Source organism: Balaenoptera physalus (genome assembly GCF_965194825.1).
Source record: "Balaenoptera physalus genome assembly, chromosome: 7".
NCBI lineage: Eukaryota > Metazoa > Chordata > Mammalia > Artiodactyla > Balaenopteridae > Balaenoptera > Balaenoptera physalus.
Window position 1 is genome coordinate 22951990 of NC_138886.1, and position 27991 is coordinate 22979980.

Sequence of the window (27991 nt, forward strand, 5' to 3'; positions counted from 1 at the left end):
CCTCATTTCTCCTGCCTCCATGTTCTCTGAAGCAACTTTCTTTTTTTATATATAGTTTTTTATTTTTATACAATTTTTAAAGGTTACTTCCAATTTACAGTTATTACAAAATATTGCCTGTATTCCCTGTGTTGTACAATACATCCTTGAGCCCATCTTATACCCAAGAGTTTGTACCTTCCACTCCCTCACCCCCATACTGCCCCTCCCCTCACTGGTAACCACTAGTTTGTTCTCTCTACCTGTGGTCTGCAGAAACTACTTTCAATTTGGATGGATCCACTTTTGGTCTCAAGGCTGTCCATGTTTGTGGCCATTCTCAATAGATGTAGTTTCCAGAATAATAGCTTTCCACATATGCACCTTGTTCACTTATCTCTCTCCCCGACCTAAATGCCAGTGCATCAGTCTTATAGCTACGTTTTTCTTGCTCCCTCAACTGCCAAATAAACCTGTGTCTCAGAGCTAAGTCCAAGATGCCCATGTTGCAGACCTTGTACCCACACCACGGTCTATTAGATGGGGCTTTAATAGGGTACTTGGTTGTACAAGTCTCTTTCTCTTAGGGCTGAGGTCTTCCCTTTACGTTGTCCCTGTCTATTGTTCAGGGTCTTAATGCATAGAGACAGATGTTCCATAACTGAGGCCATCACCAATCTCCTTTCTGGGTATTCGATGGCAGTTCATGTGTCTTGCTGAAACTCACTCATTTGAGTTTCTACTGTGGGCCTATCACTGTATCTGGGCCTAGAACTGTGGACCTAGTGCTGAAATTTAGGCTAAGACTTTTGAACTTCCTCAGCAGGGTAAATGGAACTTAATGTGTGCCTGATTCTAGGCCATCATTCCTGATAAGCCATAGTCAACCTTACCCTGCCCCGTTAAGTCACTTTCAGAACAGGACAGCTCTGCCTGTGTCGTTGAATTCCCAGCATGGCTCACTTCAGAGCATGGCTCAAATAATCTGTATGGTCTCCTTTTACATAAGTGAGAATTTATTTAAAATTGAGAGAGAAACCAGATCCTGGTTCTATTATTCAACTTGTGTGGTGCCATTGTTTCAGTTTTTAATCAAATCATTATAGAAGTAATGGTATTTATTCTTAAATCAGTAACTCACCATCAGCCCCCTTTGACAGCAGTCAGGATTGCAGCTTTATTTATTTATCTGAACAAGGATTCTAGAAATCTGGTTACTGCTGCCTGACCTCATGCTGGTGTGGAAGCCAGGGGACTGACCTGGAGGACCGACTACATTACTTCCTGCTGCATCTGGAGATTCCTCGCTGAAACTACTTAATTTCTGCCTGACCCTGCCTGGCCTTGAGAACTTATGAAGAGGTCCCAGACTGAAATAGCTTAACCAGCTGAATCAAATTCCCAGTCTGTGGTCCTGCAAATCACACACCTTCATATTTGGATGGGAGTGGGGAGCAGTTGGGAATTTGACGGAAATGAAAAGATATTTTCTCTGTCTTGAGCTTCAATTGTGGTAATGAGAGAATGTAACATTCAACTGCTTATTCATTTTTTTTAATGACCCCCTGTCATATGTGCTTGGTAGATCTGCCTTCTGGGAGTTTTATTCAAGAGGATATGTCGCATTGCTCATATCTGTGTGAAGCCGGCAAAGACTGCTGTGACCAGATGGCAAGCTGCAAATGTGGGACACACACGGGTCAATTTGAGTGCATCTGTGAGAAGGGGTATTACGGGAAAGGTCTACAGTACGAATGCACAGGTGAGTGCCCGGTCTGTGTGTAACTGTATCAGTTGTCTGTTCCTGTGCAGGAATCAGTCCACATACTCAGTGGGTAAACACTAAGTATTTGGTACTGCTCATGAGTCTGTGGATTGGTTGGGCAGCACTTTTGGTCTCAGCTGTGTTGGCTCAAGCATTTGTCGTTGGCTGTGAGTAGGGTTGGCTGCCCCGCTGATCTTACCTGAGTTCTCTCACCTGTTTGGGGATCAGCTAGCTGGAGGCTGGTCTAAAATGGCTTGTCTAGGACTACTAGACTGTCTTTTATATGGACTCTCAGACCCCATGAAGCCAGCCCAGCCTTGTTTACATGGTAGGGGCAGAGCTCCAAGAGGAAGAATGGCTTCTTGAAGCCTAGGTTCAGATCCAGGAAGGGGGAAGATTTGGGGCCTTTTATTTGTAATCAGTCAATAGCCAAATCGCCAAAATATGCCTCAGCCTCTGTAAGAGATTGCAGCCAGTGAGATTCTGGTCCTCAGGCCACATGTAACTTGTAGGATTGTCACCAAAAAATGTAACTGATGGTCTTTTAGCTCTTCATAAGTCTCCACGAAGGGACATTAGAAAGCTCTAAAAGTGACATCACTTCAAAATGGAATTCACTTCTTCGACATTTATAATTTTATCTCCTCTAGGTTTTCTTACCACAGGATCTTCATGTTTTTAATACTATATTAGAAAGACAAGAAGAACAACTTAGGATTCTTGGGTTCTAAATTATATTTTAGCTGTTTTAAAAAAATAAATTATATTTTAGGAAATATCAAATACATAGAAGTACTATATGGTTTTTCTGTGATAGCATTTTGTTTGCTCTGTTTTACTTAAAAGGTAACCCGTTTTTTAGAACTTACAACTCTTCCATGGTTTGCTGTTTGGGAAAAATGTATTCCTATGGAAATTAATACCCACCAGGAGAATTTTGGGGCAGTAGGTTTACTTTATACTGTCCGGTGTGGTCTTTCACTCCTCGTTTCACGTGAACATTATTTCATTCTGCTATTTGGAAGGTAGGTGGGTCTGCTCTATAACACAGAAATGTGGTTCTCCCAGGGGTGAACCTCCCAGGTCTTTGACCTGACCTGCTTTCTCTCTTTTCTTCTCCTAGTGGGACATTTCTTCTCATATTCTTCTTTTACTCACTTTTACTTTGTTTTTTAAATTGAAGTATAGTTGATTTATGGTGTTGCGTTAGTTTCTGCTGTACAGCAAAGTGGTTCAGTTATACATATATATACATTCTTTTTTTATGTTCTTTTCCATTATGGTTTCTCACAGGATACTGAATATAGTTTCCTGTGCTATACGGTAGGACCTTGTTGATCCATGCTGTATATAATCGTTGGCATCTGCTAATCCCAGCCTCTGACACTTGCTTTCATTCTTGTTGCTCCTCATCTCTCTTCCCTCAATTTCTCCTCCCCCCACCACTGGCCCTGATCCCAGCTGGCGGACATCCTTCCTGGGTCCGAGCATCCCATGCTCGCCCAGTAGAATCATTCCTTTCTTGGCCCTGCTCCCACTCCATCAAGCAGGATTTCTCATTTAAGCAGAAAAAAAGGGAGGGTGGGATCTGCCCAACTGCCTCTGAGTTGGCCAAATGCCTCCCCTTGAATCTTCCCACACTTTCATGAACAGCCCAGCTTGGCACTCTCCCCGACGCCCCCTCCTTCCCTCTCCCGTCCAAGCCCACCGAACAGAGGCAGAAGCTCTCGTTTTCTTTGCTGCATGCCATAGTCAGCATGTCTGCTTTCCGTGTGGTCCTAGACTGAGCTCGCTGCCAACAAGCCACTGCCGTGCGGCTGCCCAGCAGCCTCAGCCGTGCTGTACCCGGCCTCCGCCGCTCCCGGGCACTGTCATCTTGCATCCCAGGGGATAGGCTGCAGGAAGGGATGGGGGCGGTTCACAAACCCACTGCCCCCAGTTACCCAGGTCGCTTGTCTGCTACCAGTCATGCATTCCAGGCAGAGAGGCACAGCCGTCCGTCTGTAAAATGTACACAGTTGGGTGGGCCTGTCAGTGGAGCTGCAGTAGAGGGGACGACAGCACTTTGGCTGCTGGTTCCAGCCAAGAACACCAAGCACAAAAGGATTCGTTTTTCCATCCCTTTTCTTAAATTAGTAAGCCTTCCTTACGTGCAGGATTGCAGTTAGATCCAGTTCATTTATATAAATGTTTGTTTTTTTTTTTTGGCCGTGCCGTGCAGCACGTGGGATCTTAGTTCCCCGAGCAGAGATCCAACCCGCACTCCCTGCAGTGGAAGCACAGAGTCTTAACCACTGGACTGCCAGAAAGTCCCTGATATAAATGTTGATATCGTCATCTTCAATATTTGTTTCTCAGGGGTTAGAGAAAGTGGTATTGGAACGCTGAGCTGTGATTTTCACACTTTCGGGAGGCAGTGTTCATCACTGGCTTCTCCTGCATGGTACCAGGTAAGAGAAAATAAATAAATTATAGCCTTCCGATGACATGAAAGACTCATTACTAGACTTCTATCTTTTGGAAAGGCAGAAAGAAATATGTGCTCTAAATCATCCAATACTGAAAACCTAGCAGCTGTGAGCCCCTTTTAAAATCCATTTAGCTGACAAATGTTCCTGAGCACTTTCTCTGTGCCAGTGGTTCAGTGATTCAATGTGCAGGTGTTCAGTGGTGAACAGACAGACATGGTGCCTACCTTCTTAGAACTTACAATCTAACTACACAAATCAATTTGTAATCACAAACTGTAAAGTGCAGTATGAAGAAGGGACTCCAGAGCAGGTTAGACTAATATTGAACTCTCTAAACCAAGATCTGAAGGATGACTAGAAGATAGTTATTTTGTTGCTTCAGGAGAGGATGTTACCTTTCACTAAGAAGAGTTGGCATTCTGGGTATTTATCCTCATTGTAGAAACAATGCCTTTCCGAAGCAAATCATTTCTCTTTCGAGCCAAAAGAAACCTTAGGGATTATCTGCTCTAAACCCTGCATTCTACAAGAGGAAATTGAGGTCTCAGGGAAAGACGAGTATTTTGCTCAAGATGGCATATCCCACCATCAAATCAGCAGGACCAGGAAGGGACCCAGGACACTTTTCTCTAAATCCTGTTTTCAAGGTATCAAACTGCTTATTTTGCACTTTTGAAAAAAGCTTCTTGGGTACATTGCTTTTTGGAGACCATAAACACTGAACTGAAAGTGTTTAAAAATGCAGAAGGGTCTAGCTAAAATTCAGCCTCTGACATGAACTATGTGGCTTTGGATGATTAATTCTTTCTGATTCTCAGTTTCTTCTGTAAAATGGGCTTAATAATGGTATAGTTTTATGTGTATATATATGTATAGTTTTATGTATATATATATTTTTGGTATAGTTTTATGTATATATATACACATACATATATGTATATAGAAGTGTACCTATAGATATGTGTGTGTGTATACAGTCATGTATATATGCGTAGATAGATGATTGGGTAATTGAGAGAATATACTTAGAATGCTTAGGACAGCATCTGGCACATCAATTCTTGATCAATGATAGCTTTTATTATTAATCATTATTGTGAGATAATATAAATATTCTGAGAAAGCTAATGAATGAACATTAAAATAATTATCTCAAGAATGAGATACTTGAAGACAAGGGACACCATCTATTTTGTAAATTCCACTCTTCTGGGCTAGACTAGTGGCCCTAACCTGAGGAATTGTGCTATGGGGAGGATAAGGAAGATCCCTGCATGCAGGTGAATACCATCAAGAAGCTTTGCCGCTACTAAAGGTGGATACCATATTGACATGATGAGTATCCAGTGAAAGTCAAGAATCCTGTGTGAGAAAAGGCAGTGGGATAATGTGCCATTGGATTTTGAAGTAGAGGTTGTTTACTTGATTAGGGAAAAGTTATATGCTGAGGCAAATTGTATTTGTTAATTTCATAGAAAAGTAGAGTACTAGAGCTAGCTGTAAGGGTTTTTCTCACAATTCACTTGGGAAATGAGGAAACTGCATCCCATATAGGAAGTTTTTTTTTTTTTTTTTTTGGTTGTAAATCAGTGCTTTATGAAAGGCTGTTGATATTTTGTTTTTGTTTTGTTTTTTAAAAAAAACCTACATAACTCGCTTTCATTTACTGGAGGTATTTTGTATAATTCAGAAGTTCAGGTATGGGACTTTAATACTACATGAGCAGGTTTCAAGGGCTGAGAAAACATCCTGCTAGGATTAGTTATTGAACTTAAGGGAAGAGGACTAAAAAACTGTGGAATCTAATGAAAGGGAGTCGCTTCCAATTTCTAGCTCTAGGATTACTTTCCTCATTCTTCACATTTAACATAGACATTTGGAAGTGGTGATGATGCTGATGACAGCAGTAATAACTGATGACGATGATGATAATAATAATAATAGCTAATATTTGAGTAGCACTTACTACATCCCAGACGCCATTTCAATCATCGATATACATTAACTCATGTAATGGTCACAATAACTCTCTGGAGTATTGTGAGACAAGGAAACAAAGTCTGAGAGGTAAAGTAACTGGTCCAGGGTCACACAGCTAATAGAGCTGATTTATGAACCCAAGTTGTCTGGCTCTGGAGTCTACCATCTAGCCATAGAGACAGACATTCAACAAATAAACACAATTGAAAATATAATTTCAAATTCTGTTAAGTATCAGTTTGATCCTTATGAGATCATCAATATTTGATTACTTTCAACCCACAAGGTAGCAGCTTCATGCAGCTCAACGTAATATTAGGCAGGAAAAGAAGAGAATGAGTTATATAAACCCGATCATGACACACCCCTGCTTACAGTTTTTTAATTATGACTCATTTGTGCAATAAACTTCAAGCTCTTTAGCAGAGCATTAAGGTTGTATGATTTGACCTCTCTTTACCCTTTGACCTAAAAGCTGGAGCTAGTTATAGTTTCCCCCAAATACCACTCTATTTCATTCCTCAGACATTTCTTCATGCTTCTGCAGGTTCCCTTTCCCACCACACCCAACTATTCGCTTTTTTTTTTTAAACATTTTTATTGGAGTATAATTGCTTTACAATGATGTGTTAATTTCTGCTGTATAACAAAGTGAATCAGCTATACATATACATATATTCCCCATATCTCCTCCCTCTTGCGTCTCCCTCCCACCCTCCCTATCCCACCCCTCTAGGTGGACACAAAGCACAGAGCTGATCTCCCTGTGCTGTGTGGCTGCTTCCCACTAGCTATCTATTTTACATTTGGTCCAACCATTTGCTTTGTTCCTGCTTCATCAGACTAGTGATTTAATGGGCAGTGATTTTCTAGCTCATTCTGTATCCCCACTGCCTGCCTTCAGAGCCCATCAAGGAAAAGGATATGGGCTTCCCTGGTGGTGCAGTGGTTGAGAATCTGCCTGCCAATGCAGGGGACACGGGTTCGAGCCCTGGTCCGGGAAGATCCCACATGACGCGGAGCAACTAAGCCCGTGCACCACAACTACTGAGCCTGCACTCTGGAGCCCACGAGACACAACTACTGAAGCCCGCACGCCTAGAGCCCGCGCTCTGCAACAAGAGAAGCCACCGCAGTGAGAAGCCCATGCACTGAAACGAAGAGTAGACCCCCTCGCCGCAACTGGAGAGAGCCCGCGCAGCAAGGAAGACGCAATGCAGCCATAAACAAACAAATAAATTTATTTTAAAAAAAAGGAAAAGAAAACGGATGTAGATAAGAGGCCAGGTTTAATACCAGAATCTTAAATGGACGAGAGCTCATTATTGAAATCTTAGGCAATTGCCTGGTTTCCACCTCTGCCTTGGGCACCACAGGGTCCTTAGCACAAAGGCATGTGGTAAGACATTTTTAAGAATGTACTCAATTTGTTTGAATGCAAAATATTTACATTTGGTTAAATTTTGTCAGCAATAAATCAAATAGAGTATGGTTAATTCACTAGATGAGTCATTTTTACATAGCTAGATCATCATAATCAGTTGTGAATAACCAGTGAACTCCTGTTGTAAATCCAAGCACTTGCAGCTGTTCTGAATTTCGCCTAGAAGGGATTTGAGAGACACAGAGACAATAGACATCTTGAGACACTGCTTTGCAGGCATCGACTCCATTTCAGTGAGTTTGGAATGATTAGCAGATTCAAAATTATAACTGGATGGGGGTCAAGGCTGAGGAACAGATAATGAGCCAAAGCCCCGGTTATATTATTTTTCATTAAAGGAGGATACACAATAGAAGTGGTAACAATGGAATATTTATGTGGGAATATCTTATTACACATGTAAATATATACACACAGTTCCCCACCCCCACCCTGCACACACCTGCGTACTCACACACACACAAACACACACACACATACACACATTTTCCTGTCTAACATTTTGGAAAGAGAAAGGACAGAAAGCTCTAGAAATTCTTGAATAGAAACCAGAACATTTGGAAATCTTGTTCTCTGAGCAGAGCGTAGCTGGTTTTTTTCCCCAAGAAACATCCCCAGCGGTGCCTAATAATGGATTTGTAAGGTGTAAGGAATTTGTACAATGTATCCCTATTCGCTTTTTTATGAGGGAATATTGCTGGCATGTTGACCCTGGTTCCCATCAGCTTGAGGAGGATGGGTCACTGCTGCCTGCCCTGGGCTAGTTTGTTCAGTTTGCCACTGAATGTGGTAGGTATTCAGTCCTGATGGTGCATTTTCCAGTCTATCATAATTTTTATAACAGGAAAATGCATATCATTAGACCGTAGGTGTGAAACATCACCAAACTCCAAAGCCAGAATATTGTATTTCAGTTCAGTCATTGTATTCTTCAGCTCTGTACCTTCTGTTTGGTACTTGACTATATTTTCTGTTTCTTTGTTGAAGTTCTCACTGTATTCAGTCTTCTCCCAAGTTTGGTGAGCATCTTTATGACCATGACTTTGAACTCTTTATCAGGTGAATTACTTATCTCTATTTAATTAAGGTTTTTTCCTGAGGTTTTGTCTTGTTCTTTTGTTTGGAACAGCCGTTTCTTCATTCTCCTTGACTCTCCGCGTTGCTTTCTGTGCATTAGATAAAACAGACACCTCTCTCAGTCTTGAAGGAGCGGCCCGGTGTAGGAGATGGCCCTTATCGTTCACCCCTCCCCTAGCTCTTGGTTGTCTCTTGAACCTTTGGGATTGTCCACGCAGCCTATTTTACTTTTAATTTATTTTAATTGAGGCTGTGCCAGGACCTGTCAGTGTCCCAAAGGGGAGGATCTCAGTCAGCACCTAGATTCAGGCTGTTTGGAATTCACACCTTTGGGTAGCAGCTTTTAAAGTATGCAGATGTTTAAAGTATGCGATATATACGGTCCTCTGGGACCGCAAGTGTAAAAGACCTGTTGGCCTCCAGAGCCGGGTGATCTGGAGGTGTACCCTGGGTGGCAGTCACAAAAACTGGGGCTCCAGATGAGTGTATAAACTCCTTTCCAGGAGGTATCAGGAAGGTGTGGCACGGCAGAGAGAGCATGCATAGATGGCACCCAACTGCCTGGGTTCCCTGAGAGCACCTCCGTAGGCCTCTATTTGCTTGGCAAAGCTGAAGCCACCCCTCAGGCTCCAGAAGAAGAAAATAGGCCTCTTTCACAGAAGCAGGGGGGTGGTGGTTGGTTTCAGTCTGTTGTCTGTGCAGTGCCCTGGTGGGGAGTAGCCTGCCTGGAACTGTCTCTCCGATCATTCCAGGGGACCCAAGAACACTAGCCGCCCCCCAGCCCCGGCCTCCAGAGCCAGGCAATCCAGGGACATCTCCTGGGAGGCAGTCGCAAAAACCAGGGCACCAGACACATGTGAAAGTCCCCCTCTGGGAGATATTGGCGTTTTGGAGCATGGCCAGGGAGAGCATGAAGAAAGCACCTCCTCTTGGAGATCTCTGGAAAGGATCGTAGTTAGCACTTACACGTGTGTTTAATTAGAAACCTGGCCCTCGGGCTGCAGCTGTGATGATTTGCTAACTGGCCACTTTCACAGAGAGTCTGAGCTCCTGTGTCTGTTGCCTCTTCCTGTCTCTTGGGGGCGGAAGCTGTTTAAGAACTCTTTCTCCATTGGTTACGTCCTGTGGGACCCACAAGCATAAGCCCTGCCGGCCTCCGGAGCCAGGCAATCAAGGGGTATCCCCTCCTCAGCAGCCGCAGAAGCCAGGGCACCAGCCATGTGTGAAAGCTCCCCTTCGGGAGATACTATGGCTCTAGAGCACAGCAGAGGGAGAGAGTATAGATGGCATCTGCTGGAAACAGAAGAAGAAGAAAAAAAGATGCTACCCACTGGCTAGAGCGAAGAAGAGGAAGGGGGCGAAGATGGTGTCCGCCAGCCAGCGGGCCCCTAGCTGTGTGCTAAACTCAGATGCTTTAAGATGAGCAAACGAGCTTGAATCACATCAAGTCTGGATGCCCCCTGGACCCACTGCCTCTGCGCTGAGCCCTGGGGCAGGTGAGTCATGAAAGAGCCCATTAAGAGGCGTTTCTCAGTTCCCTATGGTCTGTGGGTCTCGCGAACTCGAGCCCTGTCGATTTTCAAAGCTAGATGTTTCGGGGTCTCTCCTCTCAGATGCAGGTCTTACAAGTTGGATGCTCACGGTGGGGTTCAAGCTCCTCCCGCCCCAGGGGGCAGCTTCGGGTTTTGAGTTCTCTCTGGATTGTGGGTGGCCGGCCACGCTGCGATGGGGTTGGTGGCTAGGTTGTGTCCCAGCCCCTCCTGCCTGTTTCGACGTGGGCCGTCTGTCATTTGCCCAATGTGTAGGGGTCGCTCAGACAGCTTTTAGTTTTTTGCGGAGGAAGTTGTCCCATATGTAGCTGCAGATTCAGCGTGTCGGGGGAGGTGGTGAGCCCAGGATTCTCCTCCATCACCATCTTGAACGGAACCTCTCAAAGTCAGAATGTTGTTTTCTTCAGAGATACTCATAAGTATACCCAATATTTTAAAATCGTCAAAAGAAGGATTATGACCAATTTCTGCTTCTCACTGTAAAATCTTCCTCTCTCCCTACTTCTTTTCCCCAGCCCCATTATAAGTAACCCTTTCCAATAACAATGAAAAGGAGACAAAGGGAAAACAATGAACATCTGCGAAATCAGTAATCTTCAAATGTGTTTGCTCACGTAACCCCTGAAGACTGAAAACCCACGTGCCCCTCATTGATTTTTAAGAGGCCCTGTAAACTTTTCAACGGGGTTCATAAAGATGGCATTTCTATAGTACTGTATTGATGTTTTAAAATAAAACTGTTGCAGCACTATTAAATGTACCCACCGAAATCTAAGTACTACAGCAAATTTGATTACTTCTAGTAGTATCCATTGATGAACAAGCACCTTTTTAAAAAAAGTTTTATTGAAGTATAGTTGATACAATGTTGTGTTACTTTCAGGTGTGCAACAAAGTGATTCGGTTTTATATATATATATATATTTTCTTTTTTAGATTCTGTTTCCCGTATAGGTTATCACAAAATATTGAGTGTAGTTCCCTGTGCTATACAGTAGGTCCTTGTTGGTTATCTATTTTATATATAGTAATGTGTATATGTTAATCCCAAACTCCTAATTTATCCCTCTTCCCCCCCCTTGCCCCTTTGGTAAACATAAGTTTGTTTTCTATGTCTGCAAGCGCCTTTTTTTAATGCCGAAACTTTGCATGTTTTCTTAGGTCTCTTTACTCCACTTCTACCACATAATTCTATTCTTTTTCTTTTATAGTTCTTTTTTAAAAAATATTTATTTTATTTATTTATTTGGTTGCGCTGGGTCTTAGTTGCAGCAGGCAGGCTCCTTAGTTGCGGCTCACAGGCTCCTTAGTTGTGGCTCGCCGGCTCCTTAGTTGTGGCATGCAAACTTTTAGTTGCGGCATGCATGTGGGATCTAGTTCCCTGACCAGGGATTGAACCCAGGCCCCCCTGCATTGGGAGAGTGGAGTCTTAACCACTGTGCCACCAGGGGGAAGTCCCTACATAATTCTCTTCTAATGCAACATATTTTTATGTCCTAAAGCCTTTTATTGATTGCAGAATTCTACTTCTCTGCTACAAAAATTGTTGATATCAATTGAAATTTTTACATTTTCTGTGACCAAAATTGCTAACAGATTGAGTTATTATTGCAGTTGTTACTTGTATATAACTTGTCAAACATTATTACACATTTTGATACTTGTTACATATAAAAAATAAGATACTATTGGAGATTCATCTCTTAATCAGACGGGTTGTTCATTAATTCATGGACCCATGGATTTCTGTTGTTCACTTTTAGAATAAGAGAGCATACAGCATTCATTTCAGTGCTCTTTTTCATTTTTATAGGTTTTAGTGCTGAAAACCTCTTCATACAAATATGTAGATGGCACTTGAAAGAGTTGTGTTAAATTGATGTCACTCAGTTCTTGGAGTTCCTCCTGAGTTACATGCCAAAAATAACAAGAGTTATCTATTGTCCAAAAAGGATTGTAAATGATCTCTCAGCTGACAATTCCCTTAGGTCCTCTTTCAATTTTATTGAAACTAAGGAATTGGAAAACTTTTCACCAGCAAAAGGAGTTTTTAACCCATCATTCCAATCATTCACTTTCTCAGATTTCTGGGAAGCCCCCCCAAAGACTAGAACTTTACCAGGACTTATTAAAAGACTACCTGTTACTATTTCATTTGGAAGCATTTTGTTTAAAGTTGATTTTGGGAAAAACAAAATAGTATGAATTTTAATAAACTTTTTAAAAAAATAAATTTATTTTTTAAATTTATATATTTTTGGCTGCGTTGGGCCTTTGTTGCTGCGTGCGGGCTTTCTCTAGTTGCCGTTTGTGGGGTCTACTCTTCGTTGCAGTGCGCGGGCTTCTCATTACGGTGGCTTCTCTTGTTACGGAGCACAGGCTCTAGGCATGCAGTCTTCAGTAGTTGTGACACGCAGGCTCAGTAGTTGTGGTGCACAGGCTTAGTTGCTCTGCGGTATGTGGGATCTTCCCGGACCAGGGCTCAAACCTGTGTCCCCTGCATTGGCAGGTGGATTCTTAACCACTGCACCACCAGGGAAGTCCCTGAATTTTAATAAACTTTTAACAATTCAATAGTCTTTGATAAAATTATTTTACCCTAAAATGTGCATTAATATCTTCTTATCAAAATCTTGGAGCCATAGATTTAGCTTATTTAATTTCTGGACAAATATCTACCATATCACCTATTTGTGAAAATGTTTCTCACAGTCAAACCTATCCTCCAAATCAGATTTATTTTCTGAGAGAAAAAGGCCTAAATAAGCCAATGCACATTCCAGTGGCAATCATATTACTTTAGAATTCTACAATTGATAAACAAGGCAGAGAGCCTGCCCTGAATTTGTCATCTGGGTGAAATAAGCTGCTGCCACCTTCAGTATTTCTTACGGACATTTTCTTCCTTGCTTTGCCCTCATGCGACTCTTCTAAAGAAGTGGCATGTGCTTTGACGGTAGTCAGGGGGTTGAAAAGGAAAGACGGTAAATGAACGATGCCTTCCCTCCCCCGTCCCCACCCTACAATGTATCTGAATTCAAAACATCCCAGAAATGAGCCAAAATACTCCATTTCCAATGTCAAGAAATATTGAAAGATACTTAACTGAAATATGTGAAAGACTAGAAGAGTTTCTTAGAGGACCTGCTTATTGTGCCTTAATCTGAAGGGTCTCCAGATACCAAGATTTTGACTTGTGCTGGAGATTTATTGCCTTGGGGCAATGCATCAAGATTTAGAAGGGGTGAAAAGTACACATTTCTTTTGAAAAATGAACAAAGGGCAATTGTGTAAAGGTGCCGTAGATGCTTTCTCTGGCACATCAATTTAGCTAGGAGGACAAAGGAATGTTGAGGTCCTGGAAATTGGCTCTCTAAAATGATTCATGCCACATCCACATGCATCTTGCAAAGTCTTCGCCCGCTTATGTGCCTCTTTGGCAGAAGAGGAAACAGTGTGAAAGAATTTTTAAGTTTTCCTAATGGCATTTATCTCTAGAGAAGTTAGTGAGCAGACCCAGCTCTCTCGGAGCCCAGAATCCACGCTGTCTCTGCGCCATTTTATTGCCTCCAGTGATTCCATAGCACTCATTACACCGTCCTTATCCATCAAGGAAATGATCCAGAAATATTTTGCTGCTCTTTCCAGACTACATTTAAAATAAACAGTTGCTTCTCAGCTGTAGCTTAGCATCTCAAGTGTTTGGTTCCATGGACTCTGCATGGAGTTGGTGCTTACTAAATATGAGATGATTAGCCAAGTTTGGATGGTAGCCAAGGTTAGCAATTTGAAAATGATAGCCCAAGCTAGAGAAAAATCAGGCTCAGTAAAATGATGGGCGCTGTGAGTGTGCTAAAGGCTGGTAATGCCGAGATACATGATTCAATCCTTATACAACCTTGTAAATCCATAAATAAATCTATAAATAAATAGTTATGGATTACAGTTAGGGGCATGAATGCTAGTGATGAATCCTAGTTCTGTCACTTCCTCACTGTGTTTTTCTGGGCAAGTTCTTTGACCTCTGTGGGCCTTAGTTTCTTAGTCTATGAAATGGCGTTAATACCAGTAGGATTGTTATTAAAAGGCAGTGAGATAATATGTGTGAAAAGCTTGCTATGGTGCTTGGCATATAGTAAGTCCTTGATTAATTTAAATTGTTACACTCTACCAGTGGCGGTTCTCAACAAGGAGAGATTTTGCCCCCTTGGGGACATTTGGCAATGTCTGAAGATGTTATTGGTTGTCACAGTGGAAGGAGCTATTGTCATCTAGTGGCCAGAGGCCAGGGAAGCTGCTAAATAGCCTACGATACACCAAACAGCTGTGACAAGTTCCAAATGTCACCCTCTACTGAGGATGAGACACCTGCTCTATATTGACAAACTGAATTAATGCTTTAACGTAAGATTCAGAAAACATTACTGTGTCTCTGTTTAAAGTTTGAGAATAAATATCAAAGCCATGAGACTCTACTAGGCTTAAATGATCTCTCGGGTATGAACATTGCAGCATCTTATGCTCTGGCCACCCCAGGGTGCTGGTGGCCGCTCAGACACTGCAAGCTCTTTCACGGCTCCACACTTGTGCATTTTTGTCCTCCTTTGCTTAGAATATTCCACATTTTATCTGTCTGTTCAGTTCTTACCTATCCATCAGGATTCGTAACAAACTCACTTCTCTTATGAAACTTTCCCTTTCATTCCTTCTTGCCCTGGCACAGATAGATCTAGATTTTTTGGTTCTCATAAATATCTTTTTTTTCTGTTAACATTTACCACACAGCATCATCATTTTTGTTAGGTTTCTTCCTCCTCTGGTGTCCTATGAATCCCTTAGGGCAGGATTATGTCTATGTCTCTCTCTCTCTCCCTTCCTCTGTTTTCATCGCCTCTGCTACATGGCCATGAACTTGGAGTAAGCCTTAATAAACTTTGAGTGAATGAATGAATGAGTAAATAAATAAAGCAAATTTCTTGTTTAGATATTAGAATACAGCATATGGAAACTCTGCTTGGTTCCCAACTTCCTGAGAATTTTCCATTCCTTTTTTAGAGAAATGAAGGTGAACAAGTCTACTGACCCTTAGAAGCACTGGCTTAGAATCAAAGTCAGCCATCTGGAAGGCCGAGTTCAACAGTAGGAAGTGGCTGATCACACATTTATCTCTTTCATGTTATCTAGTTACTGAGATTATTTTCCAAATTTTGTTCTAAAACCACAGTATTTTGTGTGTGTGTATGTGTTTGTATGTATGTGTAAAGCTATTTACATATATTGATGATTGATGGTTTGGGGTAGTGTTTTAATTCATATCACAGTCAAGACAACATTCCAGGATATTGTGGGTTTTTACCATTTAAACAATCATTTAACAAATATAAAACAAACCATTATCACTATATGCAGCATAGTGTTAGTGATTGGGAAATTTTTCATAAAACCTTGAAATGTATAGATTTTGTCAAAATATGGAAGCAGTTGTATTAAAATAAGTCATAAACTATAGAATAAGTTATGAGAAAAAAGTAATCAAATACACATTATATGTGAAACGTGAAATATGCAAAGACATAACCATAAAGATTAATAGGGCAAGGTTACTCTTTTTCACCATCAATATTTAATATGTTAAACAAAAAAAAAGAGCCGTTTTACTATTTTCATATGATGTTATTGTTAACCTAGAAAATCCAAAGAAATCCATGGAAAACCAGTAGAATTAATAGACTTGTAAGGTAGCAAGATAAAGACTTCAAATCAATGAAACATTAAGTTTTAAAAATGCGATGAAATCCCATTTACAATAATAAGGGAAAAATGTGTTTCCTAAGATTAATTTGAAAGAGAAATGTGTGACCCTCATTAGGAACCGTAAAATTTCAAAGAAACTGATACATGAATAAGAGGGTCAATTTGTGAATTTCTACAGGAGGAATACCCTCTCTGGTCTTGCTAATACTCACGCATACTCTTCATCATATTCTGTTCCATGTATAAAGCAATGGTTAGGTGTGAAGAAATATCCCTGACCTCCAACCAACTGCACCTCTGTAGTGACGCAGATACCCCAGGCTCCAAGATACAGTTTCTCTATATTGCATGTTTCTGGATACACCTTGAAATTTTGCTTCTCTGCCTTTTGCTTTTTTAATTTTTATTACATGTTTTCTTTTGAGATAATATTGTCACGTGCAGTTTTAAGAACTAATACAGAGAGGTCCCCTATACCATTTTCCTAGTTTTTCTCAGTGGTATCATTTTGCAAAACTACAGTAGAATATCACAATCAGGATGTTGACATTGATACAGACAAGATATAGAACAGCTCTACCACCACGAGAATCTATAACATGCTTTTTTAGAACAACAAACACTTCCCTCCTACCCTTGGCTGCCCCTACTTTAACCTCTTGAAACCTCTAAATCTGTCCTCCATTTCTACAATTTTGTCATTTCACGAGTGTTAGATAAACATTCCTCCAGCAGAGGAGGAGGGATGAGGAGCACTGCCAGGTGAACATAGAAATCCAGCTTCCTCATTTTGCCCTGTTGATTGACACTGATGTGTATGTGTGTGGTGAGGGGATCCTCATTACTGCTGGATGTGGGTGGAAGTCCATGCTCTTTGCTAAGCTTCACTGATACCACCCTGGATGGAAGGGGTAGGGGTGCCTGATGATTGCTCCCCGTGTGGCCTCCACTGACACTGCAAGGAAGGAACCTCTTTACTGCTTGGTGGTGGTGCAAGTCCTCACTCTCCACTGAACCTACTCCGAGACACCACTCCAGTGGGGCGGGGAGGGACCCCTTGGTACTTCTGGGTGAGTATGGAAGAGAGACACCATCCTCACCTCTGTGTTCTTCATTGGCATGAAAGACCCATCTCTCTACTTGGCCTTCTCCCATACCAACTCTGGCAGAGGTGTGGGAGTGCTTTTCTAGAGCTTTGCAGGAGTGGAAGTCTAGGCTCTCCACTTGGCCTCTGCCTGGTATGGCTGGGCTTGGGTCACAGGTCTTTTTCTGTGGAGTTTGGCTAGAATAGAGGAGTCAATTGTTGACTGTCCACAAGTGTTCCATCTTGCTAGGCTGCCCTTTTCTTCATCCTTTGGCTGAGAGAACTGTATTTTGTTGTTTTGGGGTTTTTTGTCCATCCCCATTGGTGTTTTTGGGGATGCCAGCTTCTTCAGGTCTATGTCTAGGATACATGAGGAAAAAGGAAGTGCAAGGAACTGACTACCATGTTGTTCTTTGAATCTCAAGGTCCCTAGTTGGTCTGCCTTCTTATCAGTGTCATTTCTTGTTTATTTTATATATAACGTCTGGGGGTTTTAGTTGTACTTTAGCAGAAGGACTAAGGAAAAATACATGTACTCCATCTTCCCAGAAAAATGTTCCTCTGCTTTTTGTGTGCATCATTTCTTCTCTGTTGACAGGTTTTTCCATGATGGTTGTCTCAATCCAACAGTGATATTGTTCTTTATGTGTTATGGCTTTAGGGTCACTCTTTGTAGAAGTGGTGATGTCAGTTTTTCTCATATCTTATGCCTGATGATGACTTTTATTTCTGGAAAACCAAAATTAACCAAAAAGACAATGGAAAAAAAAATGGTTTAATGGCCAATCAATAAAGGATAACAATTTTAGCAAGAATTATGGAGAAAAAGACATTAAAACAATTAAGCAAAAAAAAAAAAAGCATTAATTAACTATAGCTCAAAGTTCTTAAATCATCCTTACGTATAGAGATGGGGGTGAGTGAATCTTTCCATGTGTTTGAGAATGAAATGTTATTCACATTCAAAATCATCCTCCAGAAGCCATCCAAAGTGATCTTTTCACACACCCTAACTTAACATGTTGTCATTGTTCTCATTGTCTTAAGAATAAACTCCTAGCTTTTGAAAGTGACCTATCCAGCCCCAGTGGTTCTGGCACTCGCCTTTCTAAGCCTCACCCCTCTGTCCTCCAGCCAGTGTGAACTCTTATATTTTCAGGATTGCCCTCTCTTGCCTCTGGGTCTGCACATGTTGTTCCCTCTGTCTGGAATGCTATCACCCGGTTTCTACACCCCTCTCCTCACTTCTATGCTTGGTCTTGGTCTCACCTCTGAAATCACTTTGACCAACAGAGCTTTCCTGACCACCCCACCCCTGCCTCAAGTCTGGATAACATCCCTCTCATGTGTTGTCACGTAACATGGTACTTTGCCCCTTTTTAATCCTCTGTTGAAGACCACAGGCAAAGTTCTGTCTTATCCTTCTGTCTATCCCAAGTATCCCATTACCTGTCATATCCTTTTCATCCCTACAGAGGGTGAAGATATTTTAGTTTTACAACTACTTGGCTATAAACTTGATCACCCATGCAGTGTGATGGAAAAACAGTTCTCCAATTGGTTACATCAAGTAGAGAAGGTCAGACAGTGTCACAACCCGTAGTAATTAGTAGAATTCTCATCCGAGAATTCTCCCTTGATGCTTTGCACCACACCCTCCTTTAAGGGATGAACTGGGAGAAAGGTGGTGAGGTGGTGAAATTTAACGTGTCGAAAGCATTGTAATTGCCAAAGTAAAATGCTTGCAATTTTATTTACACACAGATTATTCAGAAAATAATCCAAACATTTGAATATGGGAATATGGAAGGGAAAAATTGACTAATGAGTGGAGTATTTCAAGGTGCAGTAGAGGAGACCACACAGATCATCAGAATGAATGAATGCCAGGCAGAACGGGTCACTCTGAATCGGGTTTTATGGAAACTACAGAAGGAAATCATTTAAATCTGTCCACTGACTCCTTTAAATATTTATCGAATTATCTTTTAGGTACTTCAGAAGATCTGATTCTTGCACAGTACTTGCCTTAAAGTAGCTTAATATGAAGTAGAGCTATAATTACTGCAAACAAGTCAGAATGTGTGCCATGAACCAAGAATTATGGTTAATCCAGTTCTAAGCAACTGAGATTGAATAAAAATAAAAATGATGTGACATATGTGATATGCAAAATGCTATGGCTGTTCAAAAAATATTTACTATTAGTTATGGAGATGATGGGCTTTGAACTGGGTTTGAAAGATAGAATGAGGACAGTTAGAAAAAGGGGTCCTGTTGTGGACAATGAAAAGTACAGGCTTGTGACGGGGACTGAAGTTAGCTTGTATGGGCGGGTAAGTAGCCAAAATCTATGGGGAAAAGTGGGATTCATGGAAAGAATGGTAAGGAGCAGTGCACTAGATTGTACTGGGACTTGAATTCCAGGCTACAGAGATGGCCTTTGGTCAATGGGCAACTGTAAGCCATTGAAGATTTTTGAGCAGGAAAGTGGCATGATGAAAGACATGTTACAGGAATATTAATTCAGCATCTGTGGCAGAAATCACGGAATCTGAAGTAACCTAGAACAAGAGATGTATGTATAGAGGTTACAGATCAATCAAGTCATAAAATAATAAGGTCCTAAATTAGCACAGCAACCAATGGGCATAGAAACTGATATTATCCATATTACCAAGCCCTCAAAGACCTTAAAGTCTTATTGAACTGAGGTAGAAGAGATGAGGAAAGAAAAATATCAAAGGCAACTATGGCCCGAGACTTTACTCAAAACTTACCACTCTTTATATGACCCAAAGGGAAACAAATTTGACAACAAACACCAAACTATACTCAGAATCATTCTCCTTTCTGACTGCTAAAGTCAAGTGTTACCAGATCCAGCGTGTGCCATTTCTCTTGTTCCTTAGGCCAGGCTAATTCATCAGATATGCATCAGTACAGTTGTAAAAATTGTTAAAATTTTGAAATACAAATGTATTGGTTGGTAAATAGCTGCTGCCCCCAAGTCCCTAAATGTCCCCTTACTGATCTCACCCTCTCTCCAGCCTCACTGGTCTATCCCACAATCCAGCACCTACAGAGGTAACATCTGGCAGATTAGTGGGCATGCAGAACTCTGCTTGATGCTACAGCTCATGTCTGCGCTCATTGATCAGTGATCATGCCATTATGGTAACATTTTGTTTATTTATTTTTAGTACTCTTTATTTATTTATTTTTGTTTATCTTTGGCTGTGTCGGGTCTTAGTTGTGGCACGCGGGATCTGCATTGAGGCGTGCAGGATCTTTCGTTGCAGCGTGCAGGCTCTTGGTTGCACGCGTGGGCTTCTCTCTAGTCACGGCGTGTGGGTTTTTCTCTCTCTAGTTGTGGCGCGCAGGCTCCAGGGCGCGTGGGCTCTGTAGTTTGCAGCATGCAGGCTCTCTAGTTGAGGCACGCGAGCTCAGTAGTTGCGGCACACAGGCTTAGTTTCCCCACAGCATGTGGGATCTTAGTTCCCTGACCAGGGATCGAACCCACGTCCCCTGCCTTATAAGGCTGATTCTTTACCACTGGACCGCCAGGGAAGTCCCTCTGGTAACATTTTAAATATTACCCCTACCAGGGATAGAGTTTTCTCCCAGAAGGTTCTCAAGTTCCGTAAGAAAATAGACTTCTGTTGGGCCTACACATGTCTGAATCTCAGAGGTAGATTCACCCTAGATTCAAGTTGAAAATCTGTTGCATTGGAATTCATGGGACTTCACATTTAAATAATGATTAATTGGTAATTTAAAAAACTCATGAGAGTACAGTAAGATATATACTTTTATTCCTGATAATGGGAATATACAATAACTTGACAGTAGGCTAATGAAAAGTTAATATTATTTTGCCTAAGGAAAAAAAATGTTAATGGGTGAAAGATATAAGGGAAAAAGATGATTATAGGAACGTTGTTTTTAATTGTAAAAAATTGGAATCAACCTAAGTATTAAACATTAAAAGAATAGTTAAACCAGAGTAGTCAAGCTTATGGTAAATTTTATTTTCTTCTTTATACAATTCTGAGTTATTAGCTATTTTTGAAGGAATAAATAAGTTGAAGATAATTCTAAAATCTCCAGAGGCCTTTCCTAAAAGTGCTTGCCCGTGAAGTTTTAATTGTAAAACTCAGGATGATCTCACATTTCTCACCCAGACAGTAAACACCTTAAGACAATTAAGAGTTTTCAGGGAATTCCCTGGTGGTCCAGGGGCCCGGGTTTGATCCCTGGTCGGGGAACTAAGATCCCACAAGCCGCGTGGCACAGCCAAAAAAAAAAAGAGAGAACACAGAGTTTTCAACTAAAAAGACTTTGCCTAAGTGTTCTCTACTCAGCCAGGTTATATTTGTGTGTAATATATGTGTTTATGTGTGATATATGTATTTATGTCTATATGTGTATGTATGTGTGTACACATATATTCTTAACATATGATGCTTACTTCACTGATGCATCTTCTTTTGGACACAGTCTTTTGAGAGTTTTGTCTTTTCTTTTTTGATAGACTCATCCTAATCCATCAGTAATTTTCTTTCTAGTTGGAGCAGATGTTTACATTTGCAACATGGTGTCCTGCAGCTTGGGTGCTATTTGCTGCTCTGGCACCACACAGTTGCCTACATTCACAGTTTTGCCCAAATAGTCTGTATTCCAGCCAGATGAGCTAACCAATCACAGGGAGGTTGGCAGGATGCTAATACGTTTTACACAGATTCAGATGTGCAGAATCCAGGTAAGTTAAAAGTCTCCTCTTCTAATTCCTTGATGAAAATAGAAAGAATCTTGGCTGTCTACTAAAAAGAAAGGCCCTCATATGTATACCTAGGTCCTTGTCTTGTACTTGTGACAAGGATTGACTTAGCCTCGGGGAAAGCTGGTTCTTTTCTAGTGCAGTGGACCCCTGTGCTCAAAATCCTAGCACAACTATTTGTAGGAACAGATTCCTTATTCAGAATGAATCCATAAAGTTGAGAAGAAGCATGATATTGTAATAATAAAGAGCCTTTTTGGGGGGCCCAGATAACTTGCTTGATGTCCTACCTAGGGCTTTTGATTTGCACAACTCCTGGGTCCCATTATCATCTACATGCATGGGCACACTTGGAGTTGTGTACTTCACAGCCTGAATGCAGCTGATGCAACTTCCCTAAAACTATATTCTTTAAAGAGTTTCATTAACCTTCAAAGGTGAATTGTGCAAAGAACAGAGGCTCTTAGTATTTATAGAGATTTTTAAAACATTAATCTTTGATTATGTATAAGAAGGAATTTTGTAAAGTATAAGTTACTGTATAATAAATATTATTAACTAAAATAGTCATCTAAAGGATTGATATTTAGAGAACAGAGACTTCTTTATATTCTACAAATTCCAAACTGGTTGATATTTTTATTTACTTGAGTCAAAAAATTGTGTTGGCAGTTGAAGAAAAATCTAATGTTAGCACATGATAATTTCAAGAATCACAGTTCCAATAATAGTAGCTGATAACTGCTAAGATGTTTCTGAAAAGAGAAAGTGCTTATTTTAACAACAACAAGAAGAGCAATTAAGAAACATTATTTGGTACATTTCCAGGAAGGGAATCATTTCATATGATAAAGAAAAAAATTATACCCTAGCCCTTTACCATCACTTGTGGAACTTTTTCAAACCACAGTTAATTTCATCTTTTCAACTTTTGCTTGGTTTTAGATGAGGAATTTTCCCCCTTGGGAATCGAAGAAGTTGATTACACCTCTCCCACTAGAGTTGTGCAATGCCTTTAAATAGTTCTCCTGAAGTCTGTTTTCCATTACCATTATGAATTTCACAATACATTTCCAAATGTAGTTTTGGATATTTTTATCCAAAACACTGTTCTCCAATGTTGTAAATTCTTGATTACTCAAAAGGTTTTGGAGAGTAATGGTGTAAGATTAGCTCCTCTTTATGTAATTTTTTTAAAATAAATTATAAAATCTGTAGATAAAATCTGACTGTTCATATGAAAAGTTTATTTAACTTTTTAGTATTATTCTATTTATAGAATCATCAAATGTTAGCATTGGAAAGGTCATAGCTATCATTAAATGTAACCTCTGTATTTTGTAGGAAAATTAAAAAAAAAATCACTTGCCAGTGACCCCGTAGCTTGTTAGTGGAGCAGCCAAGATAGCAACTCAGTTGTCTTGACTCCTAGTCTAACGTCCTTTCACTCTGCCCTGTTGTTAGTCCCTCTGACTTTGGTCCTTCCTCCACACTAACCCATCCTCCACTTCCAATAGAGCTTGTTTTCTCCTGCCCTCCTTTGACTGAGTGACTGCTGGTTCGGGCAATGGGATGGGCAATGGCTGGGTCAGATGACTGGAAGACTCCCTGAACTTACAAGAGTGTGTTCCCCATGGAGAGAAAGAGACAAGTGCGTATGTTACACACAGTGTGATATGTGCCAGAGCAGAGGTGGGGGTAACGTGCTCTGGGGCACAGAAATGAAGTTAACAGTATCTGTCTGAAAAAGTTAGAGAAGCTTTGAAGAACAAGTTAGTCTTGAAGGATACTGGAGGTTCATTTAGAGAAAGGAAAGCATATGCCAAGGCAGAAGCTAAGTGGAAGATAGGAAAGGGAAAGAGAGGGAGATAATATTTACCAAGCTCCAAAGCATCTACTGGGCACAACAAGCTATAAAAGAAGTATAACTGTCTCTTTTATAGTTGAGAAAATTAAGAGTTGGGGACATTATTCTAACATTTACTGAATGCCAACTACATGCCCGGCATTGTTGCTTTACTCACATTATTTCAATTAATCCTAACAACAAATTTATAAGGTAAGTACTACTAATATTACACGCGAAGAAACAAAGTCTCAGAAAAATTAAGTAAATTGATCAAACTCCCAAGTCCAGTAAACTGAGGTGGGGGAGGTGTGGTGCAAAACTAGTCTGTGCTTGATTCTGAAGCAGCTTCTGATCAGGATATGGAGTTCACTGGTTCATTGTAGCAGACAGGCAGGAAAGTTATAGATGGATCAAAGAATTACAGAGAAACCCAAAAGAACTTTTTGGCCAACCCAATAGATCAGAGTAAAGACAGGGGGCCTCATCCTGTTGTTGCAGTTTTTGGGAGAAAGTGCTTTGATCACATTTATATTTTAGAAAGATGTTCAGACAGCAACATCTAAGATGGATTAAAGAGTAGAGATGAAGGTTGAGGGAACCAGTGAAAGGACTCTGTAAAAACCTGGAAGAGAGGTAATGAGTTCCTGTCTAAGATAAGAGCGATGCAGATGGAGGGATAGGTGAAATGCAGAGGGTTTTTAAGGAGTAAAACCCAAACAACATGATTTCAATTTGGATATTGAAGGAGATGGAGGGAGAAGTAGGAATCAAAGTGATCTCTGAAGTCAGAGAACCAATAACTGTGAAATGAAATACAGCATTTGAGACAATGACTTTCTTTTATGTATAATTTTTATTTACTTTTAATGTTTTTGCACAATACCTATTCAGTATAACAAAACAAAATGTAAATCAGCAAAAATAAACAAACTTGGAAGCCTCATAATTCTACCATGAATATATGCCATGTATTCATAACATTATAGAATTTTATGCATTCATTAGCCAGAAGATCATACAATACATATGGTGTTTGAAACATGCTTTTTTTTTACACTCAACTACACAATTTGATTGACCTTCCATGTCAAGAATTCCATTTTTATGGCTAGTATACCGTTTGATGGATTTGTCATAAGAATTTAACAAACCCCCCATCTCTTGACATTTGTCTTGGTTTCCAGTGCTGTGTAATGACAGACAATAATTATACATACTTATATGTGTAGGTAAAAAATGTTTCCTTTCACTTGGACAAATTATTAGAAATGAAATGCTATATCAAAAGGAAAGCTCTACTTGAGGCTTTTGGTGTCTACCCTCAGGTTGCCCTACAGAGTGGGAGAGAGCCTGTTTGCCCACATGCCTGCCAGCAATGGGTACTAACATTCATTAAAAATTTTTCCAAAGTAAAAAGTAGTCATCAATTTGCATTTTTCATTATAAGTGAGGTTAGACAGTGTATCCTACGATTATAGGTCATTTTCATTTCTTCTTTAGTAAATTTCCAGCTTTTGTTCTTTGTCAACTTTTCTATTGAAGTATTCCTATCTTTTTCATGTATTAGAAAATGCTCTTTATGTGTTAAGCTTTTATTTCTCCTTAAGGTAGTAATTTGTTTGCTTCCTGAAAATTTTTTGAAATATTTAACATATATTTTTACATCCAGCTATCTTTAACCTGTATCTCTGGCTTGTTTTTAAGTTTATATCTTATCAGCAGGGTTAAATTAACCCATTACTATTATTGATGATAACTGATATATTTGGTTTTATTTCCATTACCTTAGTTAAGGACATTTTGTTATAAGTTCTTTCTGCTATTTATCTTCTTGTTCTGTTTTTCTTTTTTTAATTTTTAAAAATTTTTAACTTTCTTTTTTTTACGGTAGGTCCTTGTTGGTTATCTATTTTAAATATAGCAGTGTGTACATGTCAGTCCCAAACTCCCAGTCTATCCCTTCCCCCTACCTTTCCCCCCGGTAACCATAAGTTCATTCTCTAAGTCTGTGAGTCTGTTTCTGTTATGTAAATAAGTTCATTTGTATCATTTTTTTTAGATTCTGCATATAAGCGATATCATATGATATTTGTCTTTCTCTGTCTGACTTATTTCACTTAGTATGATAATCTCCAGGTCCATCCATGTTGCTATAAATGGCATTATTTCATTCTTTTTAATGGCTGAGTAATATTCCATTGTACATATGTACCACGTCTTCTTTATCCATTCATCTGTTGATGGACATTTAGGTTGCATCCATGTCTTGGCTATTGTAAACAGTGCTGCAGTGAACATTGGGGTGCATGTATCCTTTCGAACCATGTTTTTCTCCAGATAAATGCCCAGGAGTGGGATTGCTGGATCATATGGTAACTCTGTTTTTAGTTTTTTAAGAAACCGCCATACTGTTCTCCATAGTGGCTGTACCAATTTACATTCCCACCAACAGTGTAGGAGGGTTCCCTTTTCTCCACACCCTCTCCAGCATTCACTGTCCATTTGATGATGGCCATTCTGACTGGTGTGAGGTAATCTCGTTGTAGTTTTGATTTGCATTTCTCTAATAATTAGTGATGTTGAGCATCTTTTCTTGTCCCTCTTGGCCATCTGTATGTCTTCTTAGGACAAATGTCTATTTAGGTCTTCTGACCATTTTTTGATTGGGTTGTTTGTTTTTTGGATATTGAGCCACTTGAGCTGTTTGTAAATTTTGGAGACTAATCCCTTGTCAGTCACATCATTTGCGAATACTTTCTTCCGTTCTGTGGGTTGTCTTTTTGTTTTGTTGTGGTTTCCTTTGCTGTGCAAAAGCTTTCAAGTTTAATTTGGTCCCATTTGTTTATTTTTGTTTTTACTTCCGTTACTCTGGGAGACAGATCGAAAAAGATATTGCTGTGATTTATGTCAAATAGTGTTCTGCCTGTGTTTTTCTCTAAGAGTTTTATACTATCTGGTCTTACATTTAGGGCTTTTGAGTTTATTTTTATGTATAGTGTTAAAGAATGTTCTAGTTTTGTTTTTTTACATGTAGCTGTTCAGTTTTCCCAGCACCGTTTATTGAAGAGACTGTCTTTTCTCCATTGTAGTCTTGCCTCCTTTGTCGTAGATTAAATGACCATAGGTGCGTGGGTTTATTTCTGGCTTTCTGTCCTGTTCCATTGGTCTATATTTCTGTTTTTGTGCCAGTACCATGCTGTTTTGATGACTGTGGCTTTGTAGTATAATCTGAAGTCAGGGAGCCTGATTCCTCCAGCTCTGTTTTTCTTTGTCAAGATTGCTTTGGCTATTTGGGGTCTTTTGTGTCTCTATACAAATTTTAAGATTTTTGGATCTAGTTCTGTGAAAAATGCCATTGGTAATTTGATAGGGATTGCATTGAATCTGTAGATTGCCTTGGGTAGTATAGTCATTTTAACAATATTGATTCTTCCAATCCAGGAACATGGTATATGTTTCCATCTGTTTGTGTCATCTTCAGTTTCTTTCATCAGCATCGTATAGTTTTCAGAGTATAAGTCTTTTATCTCCTTAGGTAGGTTTATCCTAGGTATTTTATTGTTTTTGATGCAATGGTAAATAGGATTTTTAAAAAAATTTCTCTTTCTGATCTTTTGTTGTTAGTGTATAGAAATGCAACAGATTTCTGTATATTAATTTTGTATCCTGCAACTTTACCAAATTCATTGATGAGCTCTAGTAATTTTCTGGTAGCACTTTTAGGATTTTCTATGTATAGTATCATGTCGTCTGCAAACAGTGACAGTTTTATGTCTTCTTTTCCAATTTGGATTCCTTTTATTTCTTTTTCTTCTCTGATTGCCATGCCTAGGGCTTCCAAAACTATGTTGAATAAAAGTGGTGAGAGTGGACATCCTTGTCTTGTTCCTGATCTTAGAGGAAATGCTTTCAGCTTTTCACCACTGAGTATGATGTTAGCTGTAGGTTTGTCATATATGGCCTTTATTATGTTGAGGTATGTTCCCTCTGTGCCCATTTTCTGGAGAGTTTTTATCATAAATTGCTGTTGAATTTTGTCAAAAGCTTTTTCTGCATCTGTTGAGATGATCATACGGTTTTTTTTTTTCAATTTGTTGATGTGGTATAGCACATTGTTTGATTTGCGGATATTGAAAAATCCTTGCATCCCTGGGATAAATCCCACTCGCTCATGGTGTATGATCCTTTTAATGTATTGTTGGATTTGGATTGCTGGTATTTCATTGAGGGTTTTGGCATCTACATTCATCAGTGATAT

General features: G+C 40.0%; 1 protein-coding gene across 1 annotated transcript in view; it reads left to right on the forward strand.

The window, feature by feature from the left end:
- SVEP1 (sushi, von Willebrand factor type A, EGF and pentraxin domain containing 1) overlaps positions 1–27991 on the forward strand; it is a 196701-nt gene that overhangs the window by 33587 nt on the left and 135123 nt on the right. The window contains exon 3 of the mRNA XM_082469099.1: positions 1565–1741. Coding sequence (XP_082325225.1) covers positions 1565–1741 — 177 coding nt within the window. The remainder of the gene's footprint in view (positions 1–1564; positions 1742–27991) is intronic.